The 14365-nt window shown below is 31.9% G+C and overlaps 1 protein-coding gene across 2 annotated transcripts; it reads left to right on the top strand.

The window, feature by feature from the left end:
• The first annotated feature begins 2142 nt into the window (after nt 1-2142).
• On the top strand, nt 2143-13862 carry LOC126761792 (high affinity copper uptake protein 1). Of its 2 annotated transcripts, none has more exons than XM_050478189.1 (2): nt 2143-2475; nt 6091-6723. In XM_050478189.1, the coding sequence occupies exons 1-2, from the start codon at nt 2407-2409 to the stop codon at nt 6568-6570; spliced, it is 549 nt and encodes a 182-aa protein (XP_050334146.1). In that variant the 5' UTR covers nt 2143-2406; the 3' UTR covers nt 6571-6723. The 2 variants fall into 2 exon arrangements, with proteins under 2 accessions (XP_050334146.1, XP_050334156.1); XM_050478199.1 differs by lacking the exon at nt 6091-6723 and adding an exon at nt 11857-13862 and having other exon boundaries at nt 2144-2475.
• Nucleotides 13863-14365: the final 503 nt, after the last annotated feature.

Below are 14365 nucleotides of genomic sequence, written 5' to 3'. Positions count from 1 at the left end.
AACAGTTAATGGAAATAAGTTTGATTAATGAGTTTATAGCGGTATAGGCGATGGATTACTTGAAGAACTTTGGGTTTTATTTTTTTAAGGAACGAACAGGTGAATGCAAAAAGAGTATAACTTATTTTTAATTTAAAATAATACATTTTATTATCAATAATTGATTTTAATAATTAATTTAAGTAATATACTAAAATAATTATACTCTTGCGACACGTTGCTACAGAGATAATAGTTTTGTTCGCCTAATGACTGCACGTATCTTCTAAAACTAATCGAGATAGATATAGGATTATGTATGTATATATAAATATATAAAGCTAATGACTGCCTGTATGTCCGTCCATCCACGCAAGCTGTAACTTGAGTAAAAAATGAGATTTCTTGGTTCCTTAGTAAAAAAAAAAAATAAATTGTAGAATCGGACCACTGAACACGCCCACAAAACCTTCATTAACCGAAAACTTATAAAGTGCCATAACTAAACAATTTAGATATCAAACTCTAATTTGTCACGGGGGACAAGAAAAATCGGTGTGGAAAAATGTTTAAAAAGTAGGCGTGGCCTCGCTATCTAATAAGTTTTAAGTACATATCTCCTAAACCGCGAACCGACAGTGCCAAAATGGACAAATATATAACGGTACTGTTAAAAACTACTAAAAGCGCAATAAATCAGTAACTAAATACGCCACAGACATTAAATTTTACACCAGAGATGGTAAGAGAAAGTGAAAATTTGACAGTGGTCGTGCTTCGTCCACTTTTTGGTAAAATCACATATCTCGAAGCCCGACCGACCTTTTTCGACTAAATTTGCTACGCACCGTTTTTCTTACATTCTCTTGTCACATTGCGAAAATGGGCGAAATCGACCACGCCTACTTCCCATATAGCACAATTTTAATCCCATTTGATTCTTTCATTTTCCAGTACACAACTCAAAAAGCAATCAATATAACAGGATAAAACTTTGCACGAGCCTGTAGATTACCAAAAATTTTCCAAATCCAACCAAATTCCGGAAATCTGAACTCCAATATCTATAGTTGACTTTTGACAGAAAATATCGGTCAATGTACGGGATATACTCTTGAAATTCAGAGAGAATGCTTTCCTGGCAATAGTAACTCTGTGTATCAAATATGAGTTGAATTAGGTCAACACTTCCCTGAACCCTCTTATAACTAATATAAAGATTTTCGAACTTCCAGGTGACTTTTTACTGCATATATGTACATATATATCGTCCAATATTGGAGATATCTAATGATAAAAATTACAGAGCGTATTTTACTTATAACAGTGTACCTTTATTCCTAAAACAGATAGAATTGGGCGAAAACTTGATCTAGCCCCCATATAACTAATATCAGAATTTTCGAACATGCGACTGAATTTACTCCATATGACGAGTGACTATATGTGAGGGACCTTGATGAATCTCAGGGAACATTTTTATAGTATGTGACATGATAATAGTACGTTTCATTGGGGAAAAAGATAAAATTATACTACATATATTGATTTATATGTATTTAGTATATGTATATATAAAATTGCTGGGCTCCGATCCTCTGGTTAACGTTTTATTTTACACCTTACGGGTTTTCCCTTGCTTTGATTCCTGCAATTTGCAAGAGTATAAAATGTTCGGTTGCACCCGAACTTAGCCCTTCCTTACTTGTTATATCTTAGCTTCCAAAAAGTTGGAACTTTTAATTTATTTACTAATAATAATTTTACCTAAATTTGGTAGTGCATTTATCTTGTAATGCAACCGCTTATCAGTCTTATCGTGAAATGACCTTTCAACAGAAGGCATTATCTCTCCATTTGTAACATTGTCTATCAAATATAACATTTTTTTCGCGCTCATATTGCCCTGCACATGTATGTATGTGTGTATGTGTAAGTGTTTAAATGCAATTACAACAATAGCGCAAAACGATCGGCTTGTCGTCTCTTTTTGTACTCTTTTGCTCTGCAAAATTCATACCGAACCGACTCCCAACCACAACAACAATGACTATTGTTATTGTTATGCTAGTATCTCTTATCTATGGGCGTAAATATTTATTCTCGCCTCACTCGCTGGGATTTGTTGTAGAAATTTTTTTCCTTAAAAAAGCCCAAACTAGCTATATAGCAAACCAGTACAGGTCTTACTCTCATTCCGTGTGTGCGCCTAGCTAGCTTACAGACAAATCGTCCGGTGAACGATCGACGAAGATTAGTGACCACAGTTGTGACTGCGGTGCTTATAGCGACGACGCTTCGCGTAATTAATTCCGTAGCTTTGATTACGTGCTCTCCCTCTGCAAAGTTGAACCGCGATAACTTCCTAGTCAACCAAATAATATTAATCATAACAAAAACATTTAAATTACAACAAATTTTATCAAAATGGATATGGGTCATACGCACGGTAATGATAGCACGACGACGACAGCTTCTTGTCCAATGATCATGGTGGTAAGTCTCTAAGTTAATACGAATTAGAAGCATGAATATTTGTATGTATGTATATCTTAGAAAAAAATATATAAACATCTATGCTAAGTTAAATGTATGTATGTATGCTAGGGCGGTTAAAGCTGAGCTTTTAGTTGGTTTGAGTACGCTTACTTTTAGACTGTACAAATTATCTCTTCTTCGCATTTTGGTTATCAAAATCAAAGTTTGTCTCTTTATTTAAACAAATCGCTAATTTCAACAGTTTATACACTCTCACAACAAGGTACGTAAGCTCATTTGTATATATTATTGAGAATATTAGCGAAAGAGAAATCATTCAATGTAATAAGCTAAGAATTAACTAAGGTAAATATGTGCATATATTATGGTAGATATTATACATCAAGTGACTATATATTATGTATGTATGTATAAACACACACCCCGCTTAAGGTCATATTACAAGAAAAATAGGGAATGCGTAAATTACTTTTGCCTTCGATTGCGCATTTTGAAAAGTTATAATTAACAAAATCAATTTTCGAAAATTTAGAATTCATCAATGAAATCAAACCTTCACTTTCATGCAAGAAACCGCAATGGAACAGAAACGGATAATTGGCAAACGCTTGACAAATTATGGGGCCCGACCGGTTTTAAGCTACCTGAAAAAGTTTCGGAAGCTTTTTTATGTCTGAAATGCATTTGGCGGTTTGGTTGCATTCCCTCAGTGCAAAATTTATGTGTTTGAGCTCATAAATTAGCTTTTTAGATATGCAGCGGCACGAAAATTAAAAAAAAAAAATAAATAATATGAATGTGTGCTTAGAACGGTGAAAATTTTCAAGGAAACCAATTAGCTAAGTTATAAGTTAAGTTAACTAATAACTTCATGGTTTAGAGTTTCCAAGTAAATGTGGGCTTAAATTTAATAAACTAAGTACATTTAAAACTATAAAAATGCAGTGTTTTGAGCCCATAATTTTTTATGATAGTAAACAATGTTAAGTTGCAATTATAATAGAATATTTTGCTGAAGCACAACAAATATTTGTTTAAAAAAAAATGCAATATGCAAGTATATGCAATTAAGCAAATGTGAGTAGTCACAGCTAGAACTCAAAGTTAAAAACCTATACATATACAGACATATTTCATATACATATGTATAACATAACTAGTAATAATTATACTAGTCATAAAAAATTAATAAAATGGCGGCATTTTTGGAAAAAATTGAATTTTAACCAAAATTTTGGTCGTTTTTGAACTGTTAAAATTCGATTTTTGATCTGATTAAAAAACTGGTTGGTCATTGTATGGGGAACTATGTACAGAAAATGTAGAAAAATAGTGATAATGATCAGAACATTTATCTCCGTGTAAACACAGTAGCAAATTCAAAATTTGTTATTTGTAGAAAACTCGTTTAATTATACAATACAATGAGTTGATTGTACCAAACGACTACAGTTTAGAAACCTGTAGCTCAAAAATTAGTTGAGATACCAATTTTAAATTGTATTAAGTTCCTTTTAATTTATCAAAATCAATATTTTAAAATACATAGATATATTTTTTCCATTGGTAGGCTTACAGTTTCCGTATATTTAAGTGTAATTGAAAAATAATTTGAAACTAATTTAACTAATTATATTATTAAGATGAATTACTGTTTTTCAGATATTATATATTAAAGTAATTCACATATTAAAAAATATATATTTCACTTTAAACAACTCAATTGCGATAACTGTGTAGTGAAGTTAACGAGCTGCTCATTTTTAATCATGAAATTCGAATGGTCGAGAATTTATTTTAATTTTTCAAATAATTTATATTATTCACTGTTTTGACAAGGGTTTGAAGTAGCTTTAACATATTGCCCGGTTACGAAATATTGCTAGATTATAGGAGATCGATTTGTAAAAACGGTTACAATATGGCTTTACCTTCTTATATTCATATAACTTATTTGTCTTATTCTAACAATTAAGACCACAAAGTTAAGAGACATTTTTGTAAAACAAAAATATAATTACAACTAATGGCTATTGGCTATTTTTTAACGGATCTAATTCTTTTGAATATAAATAAGGACGATGAATAATGAATACCAATTATAGTAGAACACGAATTTCTAGAAGAAACTGAAATACTTATTCTGCAGGATAGAAAATTATTGCGGGGATAAAACAAAATACATTCAACAAAAAAAATAGGAATACCCTAAAATTAGCTAGCAGACAACCCAGCTCGTTTACCAATGAAAATTAACCAAATAGAGCCAAAACTATGCTTCGCAGTGGATCCCTATACCATAAACGAGGAATTCGGTAAAGTAAGAAGGGCGGATATACCTGTAGGCAGGTAGTGGCTACAAATTATTCACTAGTGTGCCCCAATCATAACTATCACTGTGAAGAAATAACCTTAAAATATTCACGTAATTAATAAACATCTCTATGGACTAAGCTCAGCAGTATACACACACACCATTGTATATTTAAGAGACGTATGCACAATATACACCTAATCTCCTCAAACTATTGTCGCTTCTAAGACAGGGAGACAAACATTTCAGAGTACTTTATTGTTGATTGGGTAGTACTCCCAAGAATAAAAAACATCGTCGAACTCGTAATCCCTATCAAGAAGTGCTTAGCGTCTCAAGCCCTTACACAAAAAGTACAATTCTTGAATTTATTAGACTGCTGGAAACAACGTGAATTGGCGAAGGACAATAGGCCACTGGTTGCTGTGCAAACCTCAATTTATCAAAGCCATTCATTTTCATCTCAATAAGTTTACATATAATCGTGACTCCGCCATATTATATTCAGTTAAAAATATGTATATTACACTATATCTGGAAAACTAATTAGTTACAACATATTTTCTCTATTTATCGGACTATATATTAACCTTTTTTCAAATTTCCGAATTAATGATCATTTAATCGTGGTTGAGGGCAAATCATTGATTACTGTTAAGGAAAGTATGGAGTATAATATATATATATGTTAATTGAAGTTAGTCTTTAAACAGATGAATCATAGTAGGGTGTTGTGGTTGCAATCTAACTTTGGGTAAATCGGTTTCGGAGAATTTTATAATTCTGTAGGGCAAACAAACCTTGGCTCCTAATTATGTATGTATATACTAAATCTCTACTGGCTCACATAGATTAAATGTAGCATAAATTTAAATAATTCTGGATCTTAAGTGATCCAGGGCAATTTGTGAAAAATCAGTGCATAAATGTAAAATTTGTTTAGACTTTTAGTTATATTTCGGTTGAAGAGATTTAAACGGTTTTTTATCAGCAATTAGTATCTATCTATTACTACGTACGTGCGAGTAACAATAAACTGGTGTCGGAAAAGAGGTTAAGGGTCTAAATTTTATTGGATTCAAGCTGAATATGATATTTGGTATATTTTTCCAAAATAAATACTAAATGTTTATTACCAATATATTGGTCATTCTCAACATCCTGTCTCGCCCATTTCCTTTATGTTGTGCATACTAACATTTCCACAAACTAGTTAGTATATTAAATATGTAGGAAGAGTTTTTAGTCACTTCAAAAACACTAATTTCCACAATATTTCTCTTATCTAAACTTCTTAGTTCCATGGCGGACATTGTGAGCGTATACTTTGGAGCAGTTGGGTGGCCAGTACATACGTAGAATTCATATTCTCTTGCTTGGCATTTGTAGTGATGGGGTTTCTATATGAGGCGTTAAAATTTTTGCGTCAACAACTTATCCGACGTGCTGTCCGCAAAGAAGCTGAACGCATCAATTTGGAATTGGAGTCAAAACAAATCGCTAGTAGCGCCTCTGGATCGATTGGTCGTAATTCCAGAGAAGCTTTAGCCGACATACGAGTGACAAAAATAAATTATATCCAGTATGCAATGACATCGACACACATCATTACGTCACTTCTCTTTTTCGTACAAGTCGCTCTCTCTTATTTGTTGATGTTGGTATTCATGAATTATAACTACTGGTTATGTCTATCAGTTGTTGCAGGTTTAGGTTTCGGTTACTTCATTTTCGGTTGGTCTCAACACGATGCTTATGATAACGAATGTTGTCATTAAATGATAAACATTTATTCAGTAAGCTTTTTAGAAAATGCTCTGTATAATTGTAATTAAGTGTGAGTGATCACAAAAAAATATCTATATAGTTTGTAAAGAGGATTTTTTTGTACATAATTAGATTAAAAGCACGATTTTAAATATTGTATATAATATTTCTAAAATATTTTTGTATATATGTACATATATATTTTTACATTGAATTATATCACAAATTTGAATGAATTTTTGAAATTTCAAAATGTTTTTTTATTTCCTAAAACAGTGTAGAATATAATAGAATAGATAAGAATGAATAAAGTGGATAATGTAATATAGTAGTCTACTAACTTCTATGAAACTGAGAAGTTTAAAACGCTTTTTTATTATTTGAGGCATATATTTGTTACAATTGGTCGATCTTTTTTTATAATCCGATTTTTTTAAATTTCACTGTCGTTGTTAAATATGTAATAGAGAATAGTTCTGCAAAATTACGCGCTCTTAGCTTTATTTAAAATTATAGGTAGACTGCTGGAGAATATAATATCTGAATAATCGGTTGTATGGGAGATATGTGATATAGTTGTTCGATCTGGATTTCGACAAGTGATCAATGTAATATTAAAATGCACCTATGAACGAAATTTTATAATTCCGAAATATACGACTTCACCTAAAAAATCGCTAGCTTGAAATCGTTTTTAGACTTATAGTCTTTTTGAAACCATTTTTCATTTTTTTGGCTCCTTGTAAATCGACCCGCTCTAATATTTGTAAAGCTTAGGTCTCAACTTTTCGAAATACAGTATAATTAAGCTAACCCTTATATTCTTAAAAAAAGAGCGCAAATAATTCTTTTTATCGCTTCTATAACAAATAATTTATTAGTCTTAAGTCAGTAATGAAAGGCTAAAAAGCTTATCTTTTGCCATTTAATCTTTTTATCTAAAATATCTTTAAACAACTTTAACTTACAAGTACATGAGATAAATTATTGTAAATATCAGAAAAAAAAAACAAAAAAAAAACCTTTAATTGATTAGTTTGTATGACAGCTATAAGCTTTAGAGTTCCGACATCAGCGGTTCCGACAACTGTTCAGGTCCTTGGGGAGAAAAGAACACGTGCAAAATTTTCAATCGATATCTCAAAATCTGAGGAACTAGTTCGCATATATACAGATAGACAGACATACGGACGCGGCCAAATCAACTCAGCTTGTTCGTTAATCAGTTATACATAAATGTACTTTATAGGGTCTCCGACATTTCCTGGGTGTTATGAACTTCGTGGTAAACTTAATATATCCAGTTCAGCGTAAAAATATCACTATATAGTACTTTCCATATATGCCATGGATTAATTCTATCTTTTAGCTTAATGCAAGCATATTTGCTTTTATCTATAGCAAAATCGAGATACTGTCATTTTTTTCATAAAAATTGTATTTGGGAGTAGAGATGGAATTATATTCCGACCCGTGGAACTCATTTTAGTGACCTGGTCGGGGTTCAGACTGATCTTTGAAACTTTTAAGCGTGACTTTAGAATTTTATATTCCGATAAAAATGATATTAATGAAATTAAAACTTCCTGACGTTCAAAAAATGTGCTTGGGAAATTTGCAATTAAATGGAACCATATTTATTGTTTTATAGTTTAGCAAAATCTTAACTTTGCATGAACTCAAAAATTTTTTAAATATGAGAAAGCGCTTATAAAAAATACATATGATTTTCATTATAATAAATTAAAGTTTCTAACTAGAAATCAATTAATAAAACATTGCCAAATTAATAAAACAACCAACTTATAAATCTATCCTTAATTAAAGTGAAAGTCGTTGCTTAAAGCATTTCTGGTTGTGATCTGCAATTTCAAGTTCAAACTTCGTATTATACTAACATGATTCCTCTCGGCAAAATCGGAAATAACTGTAATATAACTGTAATTTATCGTTTAACATGAAAAAGTGGAGCAAGTGCTAGGTCTCTCTATTAGCAAAATTATTATCAGTAGTACAAAAAAGTATTTAAGTACACAACAATTTTTATGAGAGTCAGCTGAACTCTTATTCTTAATACAAGCTTAAGTACAATTGTTTTGCAAACTTAACCAATTGCCCTTGTTTCTCTCAGGTGAACAATTGAAAACTAAACTCTTTTGCACACTTTCTTTTATTTATTTCTATTTTATATATACATAACTTTGTATGTACATAACTCTGTATGTACATATCTATGTATATATTGGCACTTTTGTCTCATTGTTTATATATTTCATTTGTTTTTTTGACTAATTTTCCAAAAATACCAACAAGTGTTTTTTGTGGTTTCAAGCTGTTATCTAAAATACAAACAAAGACAGTATGAATATTCAAGAACCTGTGATGAATTATTTTTGCTATTGAGTATTTAAAATCACCCGAGTTATTTAATAATTTCATTGAAAAATTATTTAACATATTTGGCCTAATTTAAAGAAGGAAATATTGCTGATACAAAATTTGTCCGTTATTAGTATCTATAAGCACTTGACTTTATTGAATAATTTTTACACTACACACGGTGTATTAAGTTTGCTACGAAGTTTGTAACGCACAGAAGGAATCGTCAGAGGTCCTATAAAATATATTGTAAATTAAATGTCTGATTGTCTGATATCGATTTCATCACACACCCCTTCGTCCTGATTAAGCTCATACATTGGAACCGATCTCGACCGACTATATCATATAACTGCCATACAAACCGAATGTTCGAAATCTGGTGCTTGTATGGGAAACTTTTTTATTTGACAAATGGTCTTCACGAGATCGGCATAAACTATTTTCCAAGTTCACAGTAAATGTCCGAAGAAATTGTTCACCACTGACCAAAGTGACCGATAATAAAGATCTTTTTTAATAAGTTATTTCTTTTATTTTTTTTTGCGAAGAGATATAGATATTTTATGAATTTTTTTCACCACAAACAAGTCGATCCCCCCTAATATAGATAAAAACCGAAACAAAAGACAAGCATACCATACATACTTGCAAACAAATTTCATGTAGCGCTGTTATCTTTTGTACTTTTGCTACCTATCTCATTAAATAATTATTAAGTTACACATGTGTCCATTAGCAATTAATTAACTCTTGTGTGTACACTGTGGTGTCAGCGGCAAATATTTTGATTTGCAATGGAAGTCAGATTGTCAAGTGTGAGTAATTTCGTGAAGTAATTGACAGGCACACAACTATGATTTTAACTAATTGTTTTCATCGTAAATAATTTAAATCAAAGATATGTAAAAGAAAAAAATATTAAAAAAAAAATAAAAGCAAAACCATTAAATGGTAATTACTTTGTATTGAAAGCTCTTTCATATGAAATAACTGGTTTTAATGTAATGTACATATGTAGTTCCATAATCAAATATCATACATACTACAAGTATTAGGAAGGGAGCCAAGAGCTTTTACAATTTTGTGATTCGAATTCAGATGATAGTGGACTAAGTAGTCTATTGTTGAACAAATGTTTAAATATATTTACATATGTATGTATGTACATACCTATGTACCATTAATTGGAGAACAGGCCAACCACTCTCAAAAGTTGTTCATTACAGTAACATCTTTTTGGAAAATGTCCACTACATATTTACTCGATAAGAGAAAAATATTCAAAAACAGGAGTTTATATTCAATTTTGAACAGCTGATTGTTTGTATTAATAGTTTCAATCTTCTTCTAGGTTCATCCAAATTATACCGGTATTTTTTTAAATAACTACCCTTTGTGTATTTAATTTGTTAAAATTTCTTCTTCACAAGCATATTAAATTTTGCCATTTTTTCATTTTACTGAGAGCTGTGTCCAAAATTTGCCTGTGTAAAACTCTTAGTTTATTTTCAGAAGGTCATATGAGTGCAAAGCGTCATCCAGTGTGCGACATCAGAAAAGAAGTGATTTATTCATTCACATATGTATATCCTCTTGGGAAAAAATAAACTGTTTGTAGTTTTTAACTACACTGTGGGCGTGGAAATTACCCCATTTTGCATGAACTGGTGATTTACATATCTCTCGTTGAGTGTGACTAAGATAAAGCTAATCAATAGTTTATAAGATAAGCCCAAATAATCAATAGAAGCTACGCCCACTTTCGAAAAATTTGATAATTTGACACTATACACGTATAATGTTTAGAGTATGTGTGGGATCACTTTGTGACATTTGCGCTTTTTAGATCGATTGTTTATGAGTTTTTTAAACAAACCCTCATATATCAAATGACGATCCCATTTTTTTTATGCCTAGATTGAATGTCAAGGAATTGTGGATTAGTATGCAATTTTTATTTGCTTGAAGAAGAGACGGACATTCAGGATGAAATCGCATATCTATCGCTGAGTTAACAGCAGCGCGTCACTCGTTTCCTTCTTTTGCTATTTGGCGTCAATTCCACCTGATCTCTCCATGAAGCGGAGGTCTTCCTCTTTCATCTGCTTCCACCCGTGGGTACTAAATCGAAAACCTGCAAAGCTGTAGTATTCTCTTCCATCCGGACAAGCTGACATAACCAGCGCAGCCACTGTCTGCGATTCACTGAACTAAGTCAATGTCGCCGTATATCTCATCGTTCCATCGACTGCGATACTCGCCGTTGCCAATGCGCAAACGACCATACATCTTGCGCTTCCATCTCTCAAACACTCCCAAGGCTGACTCATCAGATGGCGTCATTGTCCCTGTCTCTGCAACATATAGCAGGACGGGAATGATGAGGGACTTGTTGAGTTTGATCTTTGTTCGTTGAGAGAGTAAGTTATTTCCCAATTGTCTACTCAGTCCAAACTAGCACCAGTTGTCAAGAGTGATTCTGAATTGGATTTCAAGGCTGATATTTTTAGAATTATTGTTGGTTCCAAGAATTCAAAGCTATGACTGTCAACAGTGACGTGAGAACCAAGTCGCGAGTGCGACCACTGTTTGTTTGATGACAGGAGATATTTCGTCTTGCACTCGTTCACTGCCAGACCCATTTGCCTTCCTTCCTTATCCAGTCTGGAGGAAGCAGAACTAACGGCGAGGTTGTTGAGAGCAAAGATATCAATATCATCGGCGTATGCCAACAGCTGTACACTCTTCTAGAAGATTATACCTTCTCTGTTATGGTCTGCACAAACAACAATTAGAAACCATATTAATCTTAGCATGCGTTATACGAGTCTTAAGCTTAATATTCTTTAAACGAACATATTATGTGCACTTTTATTATTTATTATTAATTTTTTCGGTTTTTACTTTCATTGCAGTTCCACGGTGGTCATTGCGAGCGAATATTATGGCGCGGTTGGGTTGCCAGTACTGTGACAGAGTTTGGTCTCTCTTGTGTCGCTTGGTTTTTTATCGCCTTTCTTTACGAAGCACTGAAATTCGGGCGTCAACAATTACATAAATATGCGGCACAAAAAGCGGCAGAAAGTATGGCGTTGGAGGTTGAAGCGAGACGTGCTGCCCATCCCCCGGGTTGCACACATGCGCCTACTCCGTTGCCAGAGATTCGAGTCAAAACTAATAGAGATCATCTTTTTTCCATACACCACATCATCCAATCGCTGCTAAATGTCGTGCAGATTATCATTTCCTACCTGCTGATGTTGGTCTTCATGAACTTCAATTATTGGCTGTGCTTGTCCATGATATTGGGCTTGGGTTTCGGCTACTTCTGCTTTGGTTGGATAAGGCAACAAGGTATCGGCACTGAATGTTGCACATAAAGCTGGTGCAATTTATGTTTGGTTGTTTTCATTTTGAATAAAAATTGTTATGTTGAAAAGTAATGCATTTCAAAAACTGACTAAGTAGACTGTTTGAAATTAATAACTTTTGCGATTAATGTTATCATATAAGCTGATTTAGATTTAGAAAAGGATTTTTATTTAAGCGCATATTTTATACCTAAATTTTAGTTGTACGAATTTAAATATATTCATTTGTATTTAAAACAAATAATTTCTAAGTCTAGAACTGTTATGTTTTTATGACAATCGATTTGCTACTGTACTTGCCCTGTTATATTTTATAGTCGATCTTATGTAAAATAACATAAATTGAGCATGTTAAAATTCTGTCTACTTAGGGAATTTTGTTACCTTAGTTAAAATTATTGGACAAATGTTATGTGTTTTAAAGTATATGTACGATAATGTAAAGTTTTAAAAAAAATTTAATATTTATATAAATTTTTTATGTTTTAATTTCAATTATGGATTAGAAATAAAGAGCCAGAGATCGTCTAAAAAAACTAATTAATTTGCATATAGCTAACCGAACTCTTATCATCAATATGTTGTAAATTTATCTATTATGCTTTCTAAGATATTCATTTCATTTATACCGCCATATTCAAGTAAGCATTTTTAACGGTTAAATAATAAGAAAATTGTCATATTACAATTGAGAAAGTTAATAGTTGGCGTGGGGTCAGTTCGACGGACATCTTAGCCCTTTCTTAAAATGAAATATTTGAGTCAACCTGAATGTAAAAAGCAACATTTCGCAACTTTTTGCTCTGCACATCAATCGGCATAATGTTAAAGTATTCGCCGCATGAAATAATCTTTTTAATTGTCAAACATTTGTTGTTTGAATTACATCAAAAATGTGTAACGTGTGAGTTGGAAATGAAAATTTGGTATGTTATTTGCGAGATAAGATTCCTTATGTTGTAAAAAGTTAGGCCGAGAGGATAGTCTTAAGTCAATGAATACTTTGCGAATTTGTAAAGGTAAAAAATTGGCTTCATCGTTATGTAGAGGCTTTTGAGTCTAAACATTGTTAACTAACGTGCCTCAGAGCAAAACCTCCAAAATGAATCAGAAGACAACGGTAAAATATATGAAATTTGTGTTCGAACTATCATTATAATATTCTAAGGCTGGACTTTAAATAACTGCAGGTAGTTCATGGAGCATCTACATATGTACATATTGTCTAGATATTTTCATAGTATTATACATTTCGTTGCCTAAAATGCAAAACAACGTATCATCAAAAAAAAAAAAACGAAATTCAGTTTTTTATTGCTTACGATTACATATCGTCACCTGAAATGCAAATATTCGAAATTGAGTGTCTTATTGATTATGATTCACTACTTCAAATTGCATTCATTATATTACATATGTCCAATATTTTCAGGTTCTGCTCTCTGATATAAACCGGTTTTAACCAATATTCATTCATGTTCCATTTTATTTCGTGTTTCATTCATGCCACTGCAAATTTCCGAAAATGTTGTTACGTTATTTTGCATTTTAGGTGAATTTTAGGTGACGATATGTAATCGTAAGCAATAAAAAACTGAATTTCGATTTTTTGATGATACGTTGTTTTGCATTTTAGGCAACGAAATGTATATAATATATAATAAACTGCTTATTAGTACATTATTACTTCTATATTTAACTGAATTTCGAAAATATTTGTATTGAGAACAAATCACAAAAAAGTGATCAAAAAAATAATTCTAACAAGACTTAGTAAAATGTCTTTTACATTGTGTTGCTAATTTCTTTTTTTACTTTTCGCGGATTTTTATATTCATTTGACGTCATTCCGTTCCTTTGTCTTACAAGTTTCACTTCCTTATATCGACATATTCGAAATTGTAATAATAATGTACCGTATTTGTATAAATACCGTATACAAATGTTAAGTGATTTAGAGAGTTCCAAATAACTTTTTCGCAATGGCCTTAGCACTTCTATATCGGTTTCCATATATCCAGACTTCACTGTAATAAAAATTACTGTTTGCATT

Source organism: Bactrocera neohumeralis, chromosome 2, assembly GCF_024586455.1.
Source record: "Bactrocera neohumeralis isolate Rockhampton chromosome 2, APGP_CSIRO_Bneo_wtdbg2-racon-allhic-juicebox.fasta_v2, whole genome shotgun sequence".
Lineage (NCBI taxonomy): Eukaryota > Metazoa > Arthropoda > Insecta > Diptera > Tephritidae > Bactrocera > Bactrocera neohumeralis.
The sequence above is the reverse complement of the archived record's forward strand: the minus strand, read 5'-3'. Positions and strand labels throughout refer to the sequence as shown.

What these genes read in the sequence shown, in the direction of transcription:
- LOC126761792 (XM_050478189.1), top strand. Translation starts at nt 2,407, where the DNA reads ATGGATATGGGTCATACGCACGGTAATGATAGCACGACGACGACAGCT. An exon ending in CTTGTCCAATGATCATGGTG is followed by an intron (nt 2,476 to 6,090) that starts GTAAGTCTCTAA and finishes TAAACTTCTTAG; the next exon opens with TTCCATGGCGGACATTGTGA.